Here is a 21,914-nt window from a genome sequence, read left to right on the forward strand (position 1 = left end):
ACTTGAGTTCAGTAGCAAGAATCCTGATACAACTATACAAGTGGAAGTCAGACTTTATGACTGCAGAATAGTGGATAGACAATAAGTAGATACTCTCTGATCGGTACTCAGCTAAGAATATCTAAAGACTTTAGAACAAGTTTTAAAGGAAAAGCCATTAAAAAGACATAGAAATAAATAGAAAATGAAATTTTAAATAGTTTAGTAAATATTAGTAAATATAGATCATGGCATATGCTTACTTTAGTAAAACAGCTTCAAGAAGCATAGATGCAGTAGATCTAACATGCCTAGCATCTTTATTCTGCTGTGCCATATTCTGGTAAGACATTATCTAAATTACTATCCATGTTTCTTCTCACCCCTACCTAAGAATAAAAAATTAATCTGTGGAAAGCAAAGACACAAACAACAGGTTTATTATGTATTGTGGTGGTGGTGTCATAAGAAAAATTGCCTATCAGTCTGCCAGAAAGAATGTTTGACATTAACATTAATAATGTTAAAATGGATTGAAGGTGGATTATGGAAAAGCAAGAGGACACCATACAGTAAGCCTTCCTGGAAAACAAGTAACATGCAAAACAGAACTCACCATAAGCTCTTCTCCAACAAAAATAAAACATCAAGAAAGGCTGGGGATCTGGTGAGACCATAAATAGTCCTTTTTGCCTACAGATAACCTAACCAGATAATGTTTGAAATATTGGTTGAAGGGCAGCTTTTGGAAGTCATTTACGCCCATCTCCTGCTCAGAGCAGGACTATTGTCAGTGCCAGATCAGGTCAGCCATTGCCTTATGGAATAGGTTGCAGATTCCACATCTCCAGTCTGTTCCAGTGTTGTACATCCCACTGAATTAAATACTTTTCTTAATTCTCAGTCTAAACTTCCCAGGGCTGCAATTTGTGGTCATTGCCATGTGTTTTAGCATCTTTCACTGCTGAGAAGTTTGACTCCACTGTTCTTGTGAGCTCCCCACTCTCAAGCAGTTGTAGGATGCAATTAGTTCCTGCTCTTTGCCTCTTCCTAGCAATAGATCTATCATAGATTCCATTATAAGGCTATTTTTGCCTTGATAATTTCACTAAACAATCTTGACAAACGGAAGACTGAGTTCTCTCACTTCTGTTTTATATTTTCCATGGCTGCGTTCAGTCTAGTAAAAGAAAGTTCTAATAAGACTATTTGTTACCTCCTTAGCACAACAGTTGTACTAAGTTGGATGCACCTTTTCAGAGACTGTACTGGCTATGGCTGTGATAGAGTTCATTTTCTCATGGCAGCTTGTATGGTACTGTGTTTTGGATTTGTGATGAAAACAGTGTTGATAATACAGGGATGTTTTCATACCGCTGAGCAGTGCTTACACAGAGTCAAGCCTTTTCTGCTTCTCACCCCACTCCAACAGCGAGCAGGCTGGGAGTGCTCAGGAAGCTGGGAGGGGACACAGCCAGGACAGCTGACCCCAACTGACCAAAGGGATATCCCACACCATATGATGTCATGCTCAGCAATAAAAGCTGGGAGAAGGAGAAGAGGGGGATGTTTGGAGTTATGGTGTGTTGTCTTCCCAAGTCACCATGATGAAGCATGTTGGAGCCCTGCTTTCCTGGGGATACCTGAACACCTGCCTGCCAATGGGAAGTAGTAAATTAATTCCTCATTTTGCTTTGCTTGCATGCAGCTTTTGCTTTACTTATTAAACTGTCTTTATCTCAATCCACAAGTTTTCTCACCCACATCCTACTGGGGAAAGTGACTGAGCAGCTGTGTGAGGCTGAGCTGCCTACTGAGGTTAAACCACAACAGAAACACAGGTACCTTGAAGAGTTCAGTATCCCACTGGAATAAATGGGCAAGAGTGGAATCTGAGGAACAGCCCAGGGACAACCTTTGGCTTAGGCAACTCTATTTGTCCCTATCAGAGGGCTTAAAATCTCAAAAGTCAATATACAGTGTATAACATAAGTTTTTAGAAAAACCTCTCAGTTTTGTTTTCAAAGTTGCTGTTTATCCAGGTCACTTTGGGATACTATTAACTTAGAGTATTTAACTCACAAAAGTTTTAGAAGCAAATCATGTTGGAAACTATATAAATTAAGATTTTGAGATTTTTCTAACATAAATTCAAGAAAAAACAATAAGGGTGTTTTCATTAATACTAAAAAAAAAGCTGCTCAATTAGAAGTCATTTCATACCGTATGTTCAAATTTCTTCACACCTTTCAGAATTAATACTCTCTCAGACACAATCCTAAACCAAGTTTGTTTTCTTCCTCAAGGAATTTCTTTGATTTAAAAAAAAACAAAACAAAAAACAGAAAGCTTAAAGCTGTGATTTAAATATTTTGGGGAAAAAAAATGTTTAATATGTTAAAACACCTACAGGCAGTCAATACCAAAACTTATTTCTTCCTTATTGATGCCAGAAATCCATCAAGAATAAGAGTAATAGTAAGATACCTACTGTGCGACAAGGTACCCTTGTACGTCTAAGAGAGGCATCGCTCTCCCTCTATCATCTCAAGTACAGAATCACAGCTTTCTCAAAGTAACTTTGCAGATATTTCTTCAGGATTGCTATCCATTAAAATAAATATCCAGTACAACATAAAACAAAGCTCTTACTGGTTTACAGGAGGAAAAGAATATAGTTAAATTTTACACAAGATGATTCCTACTCTACAGCAAATAAAAATAACCAAATCAGTAAAGCATTTTAATATTCTTGTAATACAACCTAGGTTTAGTCCTTTCATTTTTCCAGATATCCCCATGAAGATATTAACTTTCTAGTAGTCATAATCCAAAGTACAACAACAGACATCTTAAATTTGCCCAGATTTCAATTCAAGTATTTTAAAATATGTTTTTATGCTTTCTTTTCAGTGTATTGAAAGGTCACATTTTTTTACATGAGTGCTAACAGGCACAGTTCACAGCAAAGGTCAAGATTTCTTTGGGGATTCATTCTCCCTCTCTCATTTTAAAACAAGTTCATGATTTGAATTCAAGATAAAAGATTAATATATTATTGATCTAAATGCTCAGACTGGCCCATGTATATAATGCTCAAACAGCATGAATGAACAAATTCTTATTATTCATTTCATGTGCTTTACTAATAATGACTGCAAATGGAAGTCACAAGTGTATTATTGAATGTTATGAATAAACATGTGTAATGTCTGTCTAGCCACATTTCAAGTTAATGTCACCCATTCATATTCATAATCTGAACACTCCCCACCATGTGCACAAGCATAAAAACCCAAAAGAGAGGGTTACTTACCAATGGTTCCCTGTTTTTGACGAGCCTGATTATTTTAACTGAATCTTCTTCCTCATCAATATCATCAGGCATGGGGGGCAAGACAGGATCGTAGTTCTTCTGAGCAACAGTGTCATGTACAGAGAGCAAAGCCTGGAAACATTAATAGTTAGTATATTATATCTGGCATCTGAAAAGTTCATGAAAGACAAAGCAGAGGATATTATTTATAGCCTAACTCTACTACTGTGATGAACGTAGATTGAATATAATTCTTCTATACAATTTTAACACACATCAAACTGATGAAAGAACTCCATAAATTATATGTTTTCATATACACAATGTACGCATCTAGTAACTTGTGGATACAGAACAGTGTCTTCATACACATGAAAATATCGAGTGCTTTGCACGTTAGCTTGAAATTACAAAAATTATGATCAGGAGAAAACTCAAGTCTCCTGAAATAAGAACATCATTCTAATTATCCTTGATAAAAAGTTTCTTTGATACAGTAAGCAGTCCTATAAAACAGATAAGCAAAATAAGCATCTTCCAGTACTTCTGTTCAAGCACAAGATGAACAACATTAAGCTGTTGCCCAACAATTCCCTTCAGAGGAGCTCTGGAAGCTTACCTTGTTACTGGATGTCTTTCATACTAGCTCCCTTTCATACAAACTCCAAATTATCTTAGGAATTTTTAATTTCTTGTGGAATTCATGATTGAGATTGAGGAACATATTGCTGAAACGATTTGGTTCAGGCAGGTGCTTATCAACCACCTGTCGCAAGCCTTGCCTCCTTTCTTTATTGCTTCTTCAGTTCATGCATAGCTTGAACAATAGATTTTTTTCAAAGAAAAGCCTAACAAAGCCTGACAAAAGGTTCAATCTTAAAAATAAAATAATTTATGAACTTGCATAAATTTAAAAATCTTGAAAGTCAAAGTTAGAAAGCTTATTCTCCTAAGGCTCTAAAAAATCTCAGCTATAATCTAAAGTTCATAGCTTCTTATAGATACAGAACTCAAAGTTCTTTTTTACTTTGAAAAGTCTTCATTATTTGTAATAACCACTTTTCACCAGTTTAAAAGGTAAGTAATGCTTTTAGTTTTGTAGTGAAAGCTATGCATTATAGCAGGAATAACAGCAACAGCCATACATATGACCTGATTGCTGCTACTGAAACTTGGTGGGATGAATCCCATGACTGGAATGTGGCTATCGATGGCTACAGGCTGTTCAGAAGGGACAGGCAAGGAAGGAGGGGTGGAGGCATTGCTCTACATCAAGAAATCAATACAGTGTGAAGAGCTGTCCCTGAAGAATAGCCACAAGCAGGTTGAAAGCTTATGGGTAAGAATCAGAGACAGAGCCAATAAAGGGAACCTTGTGGTTGGTGTCTACTGCAGGCCGCCTGATCAAGGGGAGCCTATGGATGAAGTCTTCTTCCTCCAACTCCAGGAGGCTTTCCACTTGCAGGCTCTTGTCCTACTGGGGGACTTCAACCACCCCAACATCTGCTGGAAGTAGCACAGAGAGCTGTAGGCAATCCAGGAGATTCCTAGAATGTATTGAGAATAACTTCTTGAGCCAGGTAACAGACAGCCCTACCCAAGGCGATGCAATACTAGACCTGATGGTCACCAATGCAAGTGTGCTCATTGGTGATATCAAGACTGGAGGCAGCCTGGGCTGCAGCGATCACGCATTGGTGGAGTTCACACTCTTGAGGGATATGGGAAAAACTAGGAGTATAGTCAGGACCCTAAATTTTAGGAAAGTAGACTTCCAGCTCTTCAAGGAGTTAGTCAGCAGGACCCCCTGGGAAACAGTCCTCAGGGACAAGGGAACAGAAGAGAGCTGGGCAGATCTTTAAGGACGCTTTCCATACAGCATAAGAGCTCTCAGTTCCCAGGTGTAAGAAATCAGGCAAGGAAGGGAAGAGACCAGCATGGCTGAGTCGAGGCATGTTGGTCAAACTGAAGAGCAAGAGGGAATTGCACAGGCAGTGAAAGCAGGGACAGGTGTCCTGGGAAGAGCATAGGGACACTGCCCGGTTGTGTAGGGAGGGGGTCCGGAGGGCCAAGGCGCGGCTGGAGCTGAATTTGGCAGGGGATGCAAAGGATAACAAGAAAGGCTTCTACAGGTATGTCAACCAGAAAAGGAAAGCCAAACAAAGCGTACCCACCAATGAACAAGAATGGAAGCCTAGTATCAATAAATGAGGAGAAGGCTGAGGTACTTAACAACTTTTTTGCCTCAGTCTTCATTGGTAAACTCTCTCCTCACCCCTCCCAAGCTGATGGGCGGCAGGATGGAGACCAGGGGGATAAAGCCCCTCACACTGTAAGGGAATATCAGGTTCGTGACCACCTGAGGAACCTGGATATATACAAGTCTATGGGACCTGATGAGATGCATCCCAGAGTCCTGAGAGAATTGGCTGATGTAGTTGCTAAGCCATTCTCCACGATATTTGAAAAGTTGTGGCAGTCAGGTGAAGTCCCTGGGGAGTGGAAGAAGGGAAACATTGTGCCCATCTTTAAAAACAGTGGAAAGGAAGACACAGGGAACTACTGTCCTGTCAGCCTCACCTCTGTGCCTTGGAAGATCATGGAACAGAACCTCCTAGAAGCTATGCTAAGGCACATGGAAGACAGGGAGGTGAACCAAGGCAGCCAGCATGGCTTCACCAAGGTCAAGTCCTGCCTGACCAACCTAGTGGCCTTCTATGATGGAGTGACTACATCAGAGATCAAGGGAAGAGCTACAGATGTCATCTATCTAGACTTCTGTAAGGCCTTTGACACGGCCCCCCATAGCATCCTTCTCTCTTAACTGGAGAGATACAGATTTGATGGGTAGACTGTTTGATGGATAAGGAACTGGCTGGATGATCCCATCCAGAGGGTAGTGGTCAATGGCTTGATGTCCAGATGGAGCCCAGTGATGAGTGGTGCCCCTCAGAGGTCTGTACTGGGACCAGTACTGTTTAATATCTTCATCAATGACCTAGACAGTGGGATCAAGTGCACCCTCAGCAAATATGCAGATGACACCAAGCTGAGCAGTGCAGTTGACACGCCTGAGGGATGGGATGTCATCCAGAGGCACCTGGACAAGCTGGAGAGATGGGTCTGTGAGAACGTCATGAGGTTCAACAAGGCCAAGTGCAAGGTCCTGCACCTCGGTCAGGGCAACCCAATGTATCAATACAGGCTGGGGGATGAAGGGATTGAGAGCAGCCCTGCGGAGAAGGATTTGGGGGTACCGGTGGACAAAAAGCTGGACATGAGCCAACAAAGTGCGCTTGCAGCCCAGAAGGCCAACCATATCCTGGGCTGCATCAAAAGCAGCGTGGCCAGCAGGTCAAGGGAGGTGACTCTGCCCCTCTGCTCTGCTCCGGTGAGAGCCGACCTGGAGTGCTGTGTCCAGCTCTGCAGCCCCCAACACAGAACGGACATGGACCTGTTGGAAAGGGTCCACAGGAGGGCCACAAAAATGATCCAAGGGCTGGAGCACCTCTCCTGCAAGGAGAGTTGGGGTTACTCAGCCTGGAGAAGAGAAGGCTGCGGGGAGACCTTATTGCAGCCTTCCAGTTCTTAAAGCGGGACTACAGGAGGGATGGGGGCAACCTCTTTAGCAAGGCCTGTTGTGACAGGACAAGGGGAAATGGTTTTAAACTAAAGGAGGGTAGATTTAGACTGGATATAAGGAAAACATTTTTTACCATGAGGGTGGTGAAACACTGGCACAGGTTGCCCAGAGAGGTTGTGCAGACCCCATCTCTAGAAACATTCCAGGTCAGGTAGGACAGGGCTCTGAGCAACCTGACCTAGCTGAGGATGTCCCTGCTCACTGCAGGGGTGTTGGACTAGATGACCCCTAAAGGTCCCTTCCAACCTAAACCAATCTATGATTCTATGATATAATTCTATCTACTGCTATCAGCTGCTTCTGTTTTCAAGTAGTTGCTCCTAAATACTTAAATATTTTACATTTTGACATTATTTTTTTTCCTCAAAAAGTCAATATTACAAAAGTTCTAGTCTGAATAGTAAAAACAATTTGCAAATTTATAACCTTCCTGACAATAAAATTAAAGCATTTTGGGAAATGTTGAGGCGTTTAGGATAAAGCAGAACACATCAATGTTGTTGACATGAATGATATCAGAAGGTATCATATCAATGACTATAGTAATTAATCTATTATAACAATTACTGTAAAAGGCCAATGGTATTAGACTGAGTACACAAATGACCAGAAACTGTAAGTTCTCAAGGATAATGGAAATGTTTTAAAAAACCATGACACTTCAATTATGCTATTCCAGGGTTTTTTTTCCTGAATGGAGGAGACTGTAACAACAGAAAACAATTTCCAGGCAATGCTGCAATCTATCATGTCAAAAGCAGAAGGGAGATGGTGTATGGTAATCTTGAAATTCTTAAGTTTAAATCTGTAGTTCTTCAACAAAATAAACACAGAGGAAGATCATGCCTGCTTCATGAGAATTTGCTATTGTTTTACTAAACTCTATGCATATTGTACAAATTGATAAAAACATTTCAACACAGTCTAACTAATTATTTCTGGTTTTCTTCCAAGGCACTGTTATGAATTTGTACTATCTACCATCGGAAATTACCAGCTCCCTCACACCAAAGATTAGTTTTACTTTAGATCTGAGCTAAAAACCTCAGGCTAGCAATTATGGTTCCTCCTGGAAATATGTATTATGAAACATTGCATACATAAAAGCCATGCAATCACATGCAGTCCTCTACAGATGTATGTGAAATATCAAAGATCTACTAAAACAAAAGCAGTTCTTGCTTTTACTTCAGGCTACTTACAGTTAAGACTTCTAAAACTAGTCTTCTGCAATTACGTTTTTCCACATAAAGCTAGGGCATACTCATGGACTGGTTGAATTTAATGAGGTTCTATATTGCAGTTCAAAAACAATCAGGCAGATAGAGAAAACAGATGAAAATAATCTAAAGCACCACTTCCAGAGTAAAAGGTAGCAACTTAAAATGTGTTCAAAAGAACCTACCCTTGAAAATGAAACTTGCAAACAGATTCTGTCCACTACCACACTGAATTATGCCACCAGTGTTAAAAAGATACTTCCCTGCTCCAAATGCCAGATCAGGCTCCTAGACACTGCGCAAAAGAACAATGCAGCCCAAGTATTATAAACCAATGCAAATCAATGTCTGGTATTTATGATGTTTTTCTTCACTCACACCAACTGCAACTTATCAAGCCCTTCCCTCCTCCTCCCAAAAAACCTATTAAACCACAATGCACTACAGTTTTCAATGTAAGATCTTTTACCCAAACTCTGGTATTATTTTATCTTGGTGCAGAGATGCATGTTTTTGGTAAGAGTACAAATGCCAGAAATGATGTGTCTTTTCTTGGTCTAGTTTCCAGAAGACCTTGTCATCGCAAACTTGTTTATGCTGTACACTGAACATACTAAGATTTCTTTCCTGCTTGTCTCCCTTCGTTGCTTCTTCTAACACGCTACACTCTGTCCACTGTAGTTGCTCTTGAAATCGTCAGCAGCATAGACATTGGGCAATAATTAATCTGCAAACAAAACTTACAAAGCTATTTTGATTTCACTTCAACCAGAGGTGATCAGAGCCTATACTTAAGAGAACTTCCATATACCCTGGACACACAAAAAAATTACCACATTCACAAAGGGACATTTCTTCAGCAGCTTCTTTGTACTGTACATTTAATATAATGTATGCTTAGTCCGAAAAACTATCTATCAGACTAGACTTCCATAGAAAAATTTGGGTCTTTTTAAAGAACAAATAAATTACAAGTGCAAAGAAATAAAACCTGGATCCTATCACGAACAACATTTGCACAGACTAATTGTGCAGGAAATGCACAAAGCAATACAAAGGTAGCAATGTTTTCCTTCAGTACATAAGCAGTGATCAATTTATTCGCCGCAGTTTTATACTCCATGATACTAATTTTTACCTATCGCAAGAAACAGCAGGAAGTGCAGATGACATTTTAATTTTTTTTTAATGTTTTGTTTTTGTTTTCAAACACACAACTCTTCAGAACTATGCATGTATCACCCAAGATTAGGGTCATGTGTATTTAAGCACCTCTGGAGAAAAAGATTTTATTTCAGCTCTAAGTTCTATGCTTATGATACACTAATGTAAACATGGTCCATATTTAGAACTTGAAAGAAGGTATGACTGAAACTCCTGCACTACCTAAATATAAATATTGATGTTCAGCTAAATTCTTAGACATGATCTAGCTGGAAATGACTACTTTCATCAAACTTCTGAAACATCTAATAACTAGTGCTGTATATTTCATATTAAAGCTATCACTGATCATTTCACAGTTTATAAATTGAAATTTTACACTATCAACTTACACAAAGAAAATCTGACATTGGAAACATTCAAAGTTCTTTTTCTAAAACTGTTCTGAAAGTTTAAATGTTTATTTAAATTGAGAATGTTATTAATGAAAACAGTTCTGTATTTTGAAAAGTATGTATCATTTAACTACACTGACTATATTTTTGCTCCTCTAAAACAATTACAAATTTATTATTTTTTTTGCTTCTATTTTGAGATATGTAAGAGCAGAAATACTCCAAGAAGGCCCTGACTCCTGAACACACTTCCTTATGTTTTTAAATTCTCATTATTTTAAAAAAAAAAACAAAAAACAAAACACACAATTTAAGCCTTACTTTTCAGAAATATTTTGCATTTACTAGTCAAGAAAAACGTTTTAGAAAACAGTGAGTTAAATAAAGAAGTAAGACAGAATAGAGAACGAAACAAAAGCCTTTTTCTATACGGTACTTGAAAAAAAACCCCAAGATTAGAAAATTAAATAATTAATAGTCAAGACTATCACCATAACATTTGTAGGGCCTCAGACCAACCCTTATGAAAGCCAACAGCTGCAGCAGACAGTGACACTGCCAACCCAGCTGCTGGACACCTTGCCTATGGGGTAGATTACTGCCCTGGCAGCAGAGTCAGCAAAATGGAACAAAATGGCCTATGACTTTGCTGTTCCAGTCCATAGCTTGGATCATTAGCACCAGCCACTTTCTCTGGCAGTTCAAGTTGAACTCGATCGGGTGAGACAGATCAGGTGAGACAGAGACATTTTCCCACCTCTTTTCTTTGCTATGGTGACAGTAACTTCCACTGAGGCTGCCACAGAGAAGGAAAAAAGTAACTTCATCAGCAACCACAGCAACATGCCCCTGACCTCGCCTGGCAGAGCTCGTCCTCCAGAGAGCTCTAGCCATATTGTGTTCTCCTTTGTGATAGGGTTACAAAAGAAATACAAAGACAAGCTAACAATGTTGGTGGAGAAAATTATTCAAGACTGGAAAGACTGATTTATGAGTAACTTGCATGAAGTTAAAATAAAGTGAGTGAAGTCATCTAGTGACAGATATTGAAGAAGAAAAGCTGAAAGATCTGAGAGGAGACTGAACCCACTGAAGGAAAGACCATCAGAGCATCAAAATGGAAGTAGAAGTGTAAGAGACGTAACAGCCAAACATGTGCAAGAACTTAGAAAGCAGGAGAATAGAACCAGCAGAAAGCTGTAGCATAATGGTGATGGCATACGGGCTCTAGGCACAGAAGAGCAATTTGACTTGCGAACAGTTTGGAGAAGAAAGGAATAAAAATATAAGGTATCCAGAATCAAGCTGTACATTTTAGAACAACTGGTAAGCAGCACAAAGTTAACAAGGGAAAAGGAGGATAAGAATTTAGATAAGGGTGGGGAGGGAGAGCAACCTTTCTTCTTCTACAGGAAAATTAGTCTTTAAACTTACTGTCTTGAGTATATAAAACCAAATTTTATATTCCATCCCACTAATTCTGCTCTCCAGCAAATGGGGTGGTAAACAGTCATCACAAAACGGCAGCATATGGCAGTCTCTTAACCACCAACACTGCCTGCTAAGGGAGTATGTGCAACCCTAATCCGGATGCAACATAAAGGTTAATAAGGTAACAAGAGGGCAGGTGAGGACAGGCATCTCAGCTAACAGATATGAACAACCACATTAGCTGAATTCTCCAGCTTGGCTAATGCATGAAGCACCACCTATAAACAGAAGCAAGCAATAAAACTAGAGATAGGAGAAACTCGGTAGTGCTGCTGATGCAACCAGAGGATGGCTGGGATGACAGTAAACTGACTTCTTTTTCTTAGCAGTAGAAAAGCTACAGTAACCACTTATCAGGTAGAAAAGTAACATTATTCCTTCTGAAGGTGCAATAATCTAATCACTTTCCTGCAGAAACCTGATCTGAACAGAATTCCCAAGTTAAATACGTACAGCACATGTTAAAGAAATCACTTAGCTTCCAAACGTCTGAACACATTTTACTTTTGCTAATGAAAATCACTTACATTATTCATTCAACATAAGCAAAATCCTTTAACAGTGATGGTAAGAAAAATGAAACATGGCCCTTTAAATTAAGCATGTTTTTCAGTTTGTAATCGGGAAACTAATGGGTGCACTAATTCATGGAAAAAAAAAAATTAAGGTTCATTTACTTCTTTCCATCCTTCAGATATTGTAGTTTTCCTTTATATTCTCTATACATTCCCTAGAAATTATACATTGTGTGAGAAGATAGCCGCTAGGTACGTACAAAAGAGAAAAAAACATTCCATGCTTGCAACTATCTCATCTGTACTCAAACCAGAACTGCCTTCCAGTTCAAGCTTGTTCATCTGGCAGTTAAAACTGTTTCTCTTTTAATTCGACTTTGATGCAGTTTGGGTCACAGTAGTGATTCAAAATATTGAAAACACATATTTGTACATGTGTGGTTTTGTGTTCTTAGTACCTACCATATATTAATGTTCTTAGCATAGCAACATCTCAGTTGGATCACTATTCAGCATATACTACTTCTTGCTCTTTACTACGGCAGACTTTATTCATGACTATACAAACTTCCTTTCACAAACAGGTAATTTCCTTGCCTGAAAAACGTAGTTTCTTGATTTCAGATTCACTAATCTGAACTGATGGGTTTACCTGCAGCTGGTAGTCAGACGGCAACAGCCAACAGAAAAGTGAACCTTCTGCATCTTCAGACTCCTGCTTCCTCTGGCTCATTGTTTGCAGTCCCTGGAGACACTTCTGAAGTTCAATTGTTCACAGACACATGCAGCCCATCCATGTCATCTGGTAAAGGTGTTAATATTCTTCCAGATGACAGCCCTATGTTTTTCCTCAGTTGTGGATAATGACAGGATAAGCCCTGATTTTAACTCAATAGTGAAGAATCTGAACAAAGTCTCTTCCACATTCGCAACATGATTCGTGCTAAAGTGTTATTGAAGGTTTAAGCCCTATTTAAGTTCCAAGAGCACAAATAGATGGTTTTCAGAGTGGAAAACCCTGAGACAGCAGGACCCCTCCAATATCTTGGCAATCCTTGATCAATTATCTTTTTGAAGAAGCAGCAGCATCCTGACTTTATTAAGTGACTGCAGTGGTAGCATGCATCTTTTTGTGGTTGAAAACCACCTGAAGACACATCTGTCATACCCACCCTGGCCCAAGGAAATCAAGTGAAAATATAAATTGAAGAAAAGTAAAAGCCGAGATTGCAGTTGCCCTTTCTCAGAAAGTGTCTTTTATAAATGACCCAGCCTTTATTTGACAACACCATGATGTCTAATGTCTTAAAAATAAAAGAAAAACATCTACTCATCCATGAGGTTAAAAGAATCTGGATATACTTAATTCCTCCTGAAAATAATAACATATTTATTTATGATATGGAGGTCTTAAATTCAACTACAGAGTACTCAAACTACATGGACATCTAACTAAAAATATTGAACTAGTTTAGTTTTTAAGGTAATTATTTTTGCTTGCTTGGGCCTTTTCCCATATTGAACACTAGTAGTATTTCTATGTATCAATTGCACTAAATTCAGGTATTATTCTGGGGAACTGAACAGCTGCAGTGAGTATTATCTTCACCACTATATATAAGCAAATCTCTATAAGTACTTAATAAAGTTGTAACTAAAGAATTATGAAATATTAAAATAGATGTGGTGCAATACAATAAATCCTGCCTCTTAAGTAGTAATATTCTTTTTAAAAGGCCAGCAAAAAATCAAGTCTAAGAAAAAAGCTTATAATTTTCGAAAATACTTGTGATAAAGATACTTACAGATTTACAAATTACCTAATCATGGGAAGAGAGCCTTGCCACTGACTAGAAACCCAGGAATAAGCAGAAAGGGGGAAAAAATGATTGTGAGACCATACTGGACCACTATGGAAGATTCATCCATGAACTAGAAAAGAGAGGACTGCTGAATAAGTGAATGGAGAGTTCAAATAGAATATGGTCTGGAAAAGGCAAGGGAAAAGCACCACTGAAGTAAAAAGCAGCCTAAAAAGATGACAACTAAAAAAGGGACCATTTGCTTCTTATTGTTCAGTTTCTCCATTTTCACTAGCTGAATAGAATTGCTACATGAATGACATGTCATTTTATCCATACTGATTTTTTCTTCCTCCTGAATTACCAGCTTTACTGATGCTACCAACTTTTAAGCACTGTATGTGAATGTCATAGTTACATGTATGCAACTCAACATTCTTACATGAGTTAGGGTTGGCTCCTTCATGTGGGAAAGTCTGTATATATAACCAAAGAATTTATTTGATTTACTTTTCCAATCTTTTATTTTCTGCTGCCAACCTGCCTGGTTTTGCTTTTGTTTATTACATCTATCACTTTGTTTATTATATGTTAGCTGCTGGCAAGCGTTCTCATATCCATACCTCTAAGAAGGTTGACAGACAAGCTGTGTGTTGGACATCAGCTGAGTTATCACGAGATGGACCTGAGAGAATTACCAGAGTAACATGATGGTTGCTACTTAAATATATTAGTGCAGTATTCTTTCATCTCCTTTATATCATTTTACATCTATGCTTATGATTATTGTATATTGTTATATGTATGCTCTGTCAGCTCCTAGCACATTAAGAGTGTGCCACAACTGCTTTCTGATTTTCTCTGCCTGTCAGATGTGAAAAATCAAGGCTTTTCTTGCTGTTTTTAAACGGACTATTTTGCTATTACATTTCTGTTTTACTTATTCCATTCCAGTAACATGAACATTCCAAAAATAAAGGCAGCAACATATTCTCCCAGTGCTCCCCACCCAGAAAAGTTTTCTATAAAAAACTCCTTTGAATTATGGGTGCAAGTGGAAATGGAAAAAGGAAGTCAAGGTCTGAAGCTGAAAAACGTAAAGAATAAAGCCTATTTTTCCTTTAACAAGGTTGCCAAAATGTGTGATGGAGGGCTTCCCAAAGTGGCAAATAGTTTAAAGGCAGGAAATGATGGGCAGAAGGTTCTCATTCACTTGCCAACAAAAGTCTTCCCAGCACTGTCCCCTGTCCCCCAGCTTCATGGCTGGTATGCTCAGAACATCTATGGGTCATCCATTAACCAATGTTAGTTATCAAACCATCAGTGCTGGGGTCCTTGTTTCTTGTTGTGACAATTTGTATATATTACTTAGGTGAAAAATAGATATATTTCTCTCCCTGCGACCCTTCACAGCATACCATTCAAAATCAAGCAGGCTCTTGCAGATTTACAAATTAAGGGCACCTGATTTTACTAGGAGGATTAGGTAGGTAACTTTTCAGTTGACTTATGAAGTACAATGTACTCCAGCTCAATCTACTAATGAAGTTGAACTAGTTTGTACAGCAAGATAACTTAATAGAAGAGCACAACTCCTGCAACTGGTCCTACCAGCAAAAGTCAAAGACCACTGATAAGTAAGTAGTTGTAAAGCATGGGAAATGATGCTTCTTGAACTGATATTGCAGTCTGTGTTACCATGTGTGAGCATGAATATTTCATAAAGAGGAGAATAGTCTCCCAGGACATGAGCAAAAATAGAAGACATGGGTGCATTGGGGAAGACAAAGACAGGGCCAAAGGTCCTCCAAGAGCTTGAGATACAGCAACAGCCCAAATGTAGCTCAGATGTTAACTGACCTGAAATTTGTATTGGGTTTTCCAGATGCAAGACCTGAACAGTTGTAGGCAAATCCCAATAATTTCCAGTGGAAAATGCTGACTTTGCAGAAACCACATATTTTATTGAAAAGGCCCTGATGGAAAATCCTCAGCAAGTCTAATTACAAGGGAAATGTTGGAAAAAGGACAAAGTTTAGATTAAGATTTTTTTAATTACATATTACAATAAATGCTTCATGAACTTTTCAAAGCAAAAACAGCTTTTGTTTTATATTATTACAGCCCAATATTTCCTTTGCGTGCTTTGTATGTTAAAGTTCTTGTAGAAAAATGCCTGCTGTTTCCTGGACCATAAATTATATTGGCAATTTTTGCCAGTGACTGCAAGGCAGCTTTATAAGGCTCTGCTGATAAAGGCTTAAAATGTTTGGGTTTTTAATATAACAAGTAGCACTTTGATCAGAACAGTCTATTAGGCCACTGTGCAAATCTAGTAGATGGCACGGATTATGGTATCAGCAGCTGTTCATCAAATAAAGGCTAGAATTTACGAACTACCCAGTAAATAGAAGAAAACCAGAACCGAATAGGACAATAGAAAAGGTATGCTGCAAGCTAAAAGAAGCACTATTTCTTTTTTTAAAGAAACCTAAACAAATATAGGAAACATTTATATGAAGAACAAAGCGCTCTGAGTCATTTTCTGCACTTTTAGTTTTGTTTAAGTCATGGTTCTATTCTGAAGTAAAGCCAAGGAGGTACTTATTAGATGGAAATGTTTACAAATGTAAATTGTTTATGCTTTGTGAAACTGAAAGTCAAGTACAACTCAGATGAATTGTAAATAAAACAGCAAGAGTAAATCCTATTTACAATTTTCTGGTGTATGCATCTTTGCCATTTGAAAGCAATTAGAAAAAAATGAAAACAACTTAAAGAATCTTTATTTGCTCTAAACAGCACATTGAAGTTTTCCATGGATAAGTTAATCTAAAAACATTCCCAGTCATACGGGAGTGGTTTTCCCTTCACTCTGCAGATTATCTTAAAATTACTTCCAAAATTCTATTCATTCTACAGTAATGAAAGAGAAGCCAAGAAAAATACTTCAGGGTTGTCCACCGCTTGTTTCCTCTATGGCTACAGGTACAGCACCCAAAGTGATCCAAATACTGTACATGCTCGTGTACCATAATGCACTGAGGTAATTCACAGTCCTGCCTTGTGCCCTTGCTTAGGTACCTGGTTTACGTTTCAGACCAGCAGCTGGCAAACCTTTCAGTGCACATAAACAGAAGATAAACCCCACTGAAACAGGGAGAACCACCACTGGCATTCTTAGAAGGTTAAAAAAAAAAGGCTTAATTTCCTCTGGGTCATAAGCAGTATAAACATCCTTCAGAATAGTTTTAGCACAGTGGCATAAGCTTTTAAAATAATTATTGTTCTGCCCATTACACTGACAACCACAAAGGACATATTTTATATGAATTTAAAACATACTAAATTTGCCCTAATAGGGATTAACTTCAGAAGGTAAATTGCTCATTTCAATGTGTAATGATCAGGAATGTAACTGCTGTTATAAACACAACATTAAGAGAAAGTGATATCCCAATAATATAGCCCGAGCCTGTCTCAAAGTTAGTATAATTGGGATAAAATTGTTCAATGGACTAAAAGGTGGTCCATTCTTTTTATTACCTTTTTTGTTTACAGCTACACCAACAAAATAAGTGCCTAAAATATTAATTCCTAGAGTTAATTGTTTTAGTTTTTTGGATTTCAAATGATTGTAAAAATAAGTAACAATTATGCTCTTGTGTTACAGCACCTTCCCAAAAAGAACACATCTTTTCCCAGCTTATTAGAAAAGGAACTGAGAGCTACTTTCAAGAAAGCTTTTTAATTAAAAGTGGAAGATAATTTGAAATCTTTAAAGTCTTTGTCAGTTTAATCATCTGTCATAGCTACTACATCTCCTTTGTTACAGTGTCTGTCACTGGGGTTCTGCCCCGTGACTGACAGAGTAACTCTAGTGTCCATCTCTATTCCCATTTTTGTCCCTACTGACAGATAAGACCATTTTGCTAACTTGATTGTGACAAGTCCATTAAAATCCAGACTTAAATTCCCTTTTAGATACACTTTGTGTTAACATCTTGAATCCTAGTCTTCCAATTATATATTCCAATTTATAGAATTGCATTACAATGCATTACTTTGTCTCTAGATAACGCAGCTAATTAAAAAAAAAAAGTAGAGTGCTCTCAGACAATAGCAATACTTTCAGACTCAAAAAAGCCAAATTAATCTATAAAGACATCTCTCTCAATTGTACTGGTGCCTACCTGATGCATCATCATTTTTAAAATTTGTCATTACTTTCAAAATCCTGTACAACTCCTGTCTTCACATACATTCTGTTTGCTGTCATGTAAGTTCCTTCAACTTCTCCAAATTACAAAACATTAAAGCTGAGAATATTTACTTCTTTATCCAATAACTCATATTTTTTACAGACAACTTAGAAGTGTCTTCCCTTAAATCAGAAACATCCTTTCCTCAGGTATATCCTCACTATATAATCATGTTATTGAAAATATTAAGGAAAAAAGCCTACTGTAAGAGATATTTTCAGTGTTATGTCAAGCTTCATATGTTGTGTATTTACAGCACACTAACTTTATTGTTGTCATTAGAGAAGGAAGCTAAGGGACATTAGTTCCTTTCTTTTACACATGGAAAAGAGTATGGAAATTTCTCTTTGTGTCTCACTCAAACATGTATAAAATCATATAACTTCAATTTAAATGCCCTATCCTTCAACAAAATTGGAATGTACGCTCCAAATCTTGAAAACACAAACCATCTTTTAAATGCTCCCTTCATAAAATAAACAACATAAGCTTGAAACAGGGTTAAAAAAAACCCCAAAAACTAATTCATGGTCACACCTCAGGAATTACAGAAGTCCCTCCAGGAACTGAGGAAAAATCCAAGGAGCGGGTGTAATATCTACTCCACACAGGCCAGGAATTACGACCTTCAAATGCAGCCCATTAGCCTGAATAATACAGAATAAAATCTTCCATACAGCAACAGAGTCCTCCCTCCATTCCTCGTTCCTATGAGGTTCTAACAGACACACTGCACTACCTAATGCTTATAATGGAAACAGTGGTAGCGCTACACAGATTCATGTGCAATTCACTTAAAGCACCGGTTTCTATGCTGAACAAATGGAAAGGATTACAAAATAGTTTAAACATCCATCAGAAGAAAGGCCAGCAGGCAGGTTCCGTGCTCACCAAGTTTTGCGTAGGTGCATCAAGTTCTTGTCTGCCTTGTGAGACCTGAGCAGGAGAGGGGAAGAGCTGGAGATGCTGCCAGCAGACAGGCTTTCCACAGCCTGTCCCACTGCAATGCAGAAACGGTCAGTGAGTGCTGCTGCTGCTGCAATGCCCAGGAATCACAGACAGCATTGGAAGACCGAAATTTCACTTTCAGAAATCTAAAATATGTTTACAGAGAACTACAGCGGGCAGATCCAAGCCTGATCTGCTGACATTTCAAATCACCCAAGCATCCCCCGCTGATGTCCAAACACCATTCACACTGGACCCACGCAACACTGCCTGCAGGCTGGCTCAGCCTGACCCTGAATTTATATACCTTTCTATTTTATACCTTAAGGTATCTTTAAGGTATATATTTAATTGTAACTGAAAAAAAAAAATTACCAAAGAAAATCCCAGCAATCCCCACATACCTCACAGCTTTAAGAAACACAAGCACAGCAATGTGATTCAGTACATCTTGTTCTGGTTATTTACCATTATTCTAGCTTTGACATGCTAAACTCTTTTAAGCTGTTTTTTAACAACCAACTCAGCAGACCTTTTAAACTTAGATATGTATATGCTGGAAGTGTAAGCATTTATTAACAGATATTATATATCTTCCTCAATCAATTGCAAGCATTTAATTGCACAATTGTGGTTATCGTGGAAAAGAACTGAAGACATCCATTACTGTACTTCGGCTTGCCGAATGAGAGGTAAGATACACTTCAAAGAGTTAATTTCTGGGCTGCTTAAAAATGGAATACCACATTCAACTGGATTCGGATTCTAAGGTATGGAAATACTGTTCTACTTGCTGATATCTTTAACAAGGTACAGCAAGATTACACAATGTAAATTGTAAGTCTTTACTCAACATTGGAAATCAAAACCAATACATGCTGCTGACCTGAGTCCATGGGACTCTGCAATTACATTTTAAATCTAGAATGCAAATGCAGTATCTCACACATAGACAAACAAATCCACTTGAACTCCCAGAGCTAAGTGCTCTGTTCTACTTCCAGAGTTCTGTTTTAATCAGATGAAATAAATCACAACCATTATTAGTTCATTTAATTATGGTAAAGGATGCCACATGTTAGAGCAGAAAAAAAATCCACCCAATGTAACTGGGCATTGTATCCATTTTTAAAAAGACCAGCAATGCCCAATTAATTTTTTCCTGAAAGAAAATGCACCTGACAAAACCTTGGAATAACTTCTAGGACACCGTGAAAATCTCAGGTGTGATAAATGTAACTGTCTCAGAGAAATCATTTTCTTGTTTAAAACATTTCTCTATGGATGAAAACCATGAACACCACAAACTTGTCAAAGCTTTACTCATCAGAAGCAAACATTCAGAAATAAACTCAACAAAACCGTTTTGTAACACAGAATGAAAATACAGAAATATTCATCTAATCAGACAATTGCTGGAAACCTCTCCCAGCCTTTTTTGTTAACCAAACCTGTGAAGTTATAGTCATCTCCCCTGACCTGTCCCTTTACACCACCAAACTTGTAGAAGCAGTCATGTAGTAAACTAATCCTAATCATCCTTAATCATACCATGAACATTAGAGCAGAGCTGTAGGAAAGTGGAAGCTCTCCTGCTGGCTCCAGCTAACACACTGCAGTTATAAGCCAGGCCAGGAGACGAAAGTTTCCCCCACAGAATAACGTAGAGCCAGGTTAAGTCAATCCCAAATTAAACCATATGCAAGTTTTTACATAAAACCTATGCAACCTAACTGGAAAAGGTGTATCAGTTTTCCCAAGTAATTTTGGATGTGTGGAAAAGAGCTGTTCTAGACATAGGTTTGCCCCAGGAATCTAGAAGGAAAGCAGCAAAGAAATCCACTCCAGCCATCAACCTAATAGTGAAGGGCTAGAAAATGTTACATGCTGTATGGCATAAGCTTAGATACAGCTGAACAGACTCGAGGGCATCTCTGGGGAGGAATTGGAAATACCAAGTCCCATGTTGTCTGGTCAACACGACGGAGGAGGGAGCGGTGATATCTATCTACCACCTCTCCCAGCCATGTTTGCCATGAGAATGGGGATGGAGAAGATAATGAATAAGCAAAAATATCAGGCATACTGTCAGTTCCTTTCCCTAAGCCACACAAACACCTGCAAGCTATGCAGGGCAGGGAAGCATGCATGTCCTGCGCATGGTTAGGCAGTCAGGCCATGCAAAGGGCTTGGTACCCTGCAGCTCGCCATCTCCTCCTGCAGCCAAGAAAGGCATTTGCTGAGTTACTGCAGTTCAATCGTATTAACCACTCTGAGGATAATTGCACTTCTTTTCCTGAAATCCCACTAAGATTATCACATAGCATTTAACCACTTCCAAGGAACGGACAGCAAGAGCGAGTGAATGAGAAAGGGAGGGAGGGAGGGGGAGAGAGAAAGGGAAAACAAAAAAAAAGGGTGAGGGAGAGATGCAGTTGTGGCAAACAAGCTGTCCTCAGACTGAATCCACTAAAGCTTCAGAAGAATGAAACACACGTGGACAGTCACTAAGGAAATACCTACACAGTGAACCTTGGGATCTCTGCAATTTGATGCACCAACAGTTCCTCTTGTAATAAACCATTAGCATTGCTTACCCCTTCAAAGAAAAGCAGCTTGTCACTTTGGAAACTATGGAATAGCCAACTGTGCAAAAATCTTTAAAAAGGAGGCATAATTGATCTTTAAAATTTTGTAGCACTTCAAAGATACCATAATGTCCCAAGTTTTGAAATCAGTGTTTTACAGGGAATATAAAGAAACAACTGTCTTAAAAAGGGTTCCTTTCCACTCTACAGTTTTCCTCTAAACTTATCAATTGCTGCATTTCATTAGCATTACAATATGCACCTAAAGCACTATGGTCTTCCTTCTCTTTAGAGTAGAAAAATATTGTGACAGTGTGCATTAACAATGATACACACGGGAGGTTCTGACTAGATATAAGGAAACAGTTTTTACTAGGAGGATAATTAGGAATTGGAAAAGGCTGCACAGGGCATTTGTTCCCACACACTTGCAAGACCTGATGGGAGAAAGCCCTGAGCAACCTGAACTCAGTTGACGCTGGTTGGAGCAGCATGTTGGACTAGACAACCTCCTTCCAACCTGAGCGATGCAATGGTTCTATAGTCTACTGTCAGATAAAAGGTACCCAGTTCCCCAAAAGCATGACAGAG

General features: G+C 38.5%; 1 protein-coding gene across 4 annotated transcripts in view; it reads right to left on the reverse strand.

Annotated features, from left to right (window-relative positions):
• The window catches only part of MPP7 (MAGUK p55 scaffold protein 7), a 158,210-nt gene that overhangs the window by 44,708 nt on the left and 91,588 nt on the right, over positions 1 to 21,914 (reverse strand). For all 4 annotated transcript variants that reach the window (XM_064444870.1, XM_064444867.1, XM_064444869.1 and 1 more), the window contains exon 6: positions 3,296 to 3,427. In XM_064444870.1, coding sequence (XP_064300940.1) covers positions 3,296 to 3,427 — 132 coding nt within the window. The remainder of the gene's footprint in view (positions 1 to 3,295; positions 3,428 to 21,914) is intronic.

The sequence above is a fragment of the Phalacrocorax carbo genome, chromosome 2 (genome assembly GCF_963921805.1).
Source record: "Phalacrocorax carbo chromosome 2, bPhaCar2.1, whole genome shotgun sequence".
Lineage (NCBI taxonomy): Eukaryota > Metazoa > Chordata > Aves > Suliformes > Phalacrocoracidae > Phalacrocorax > Phalacrocorax carbo.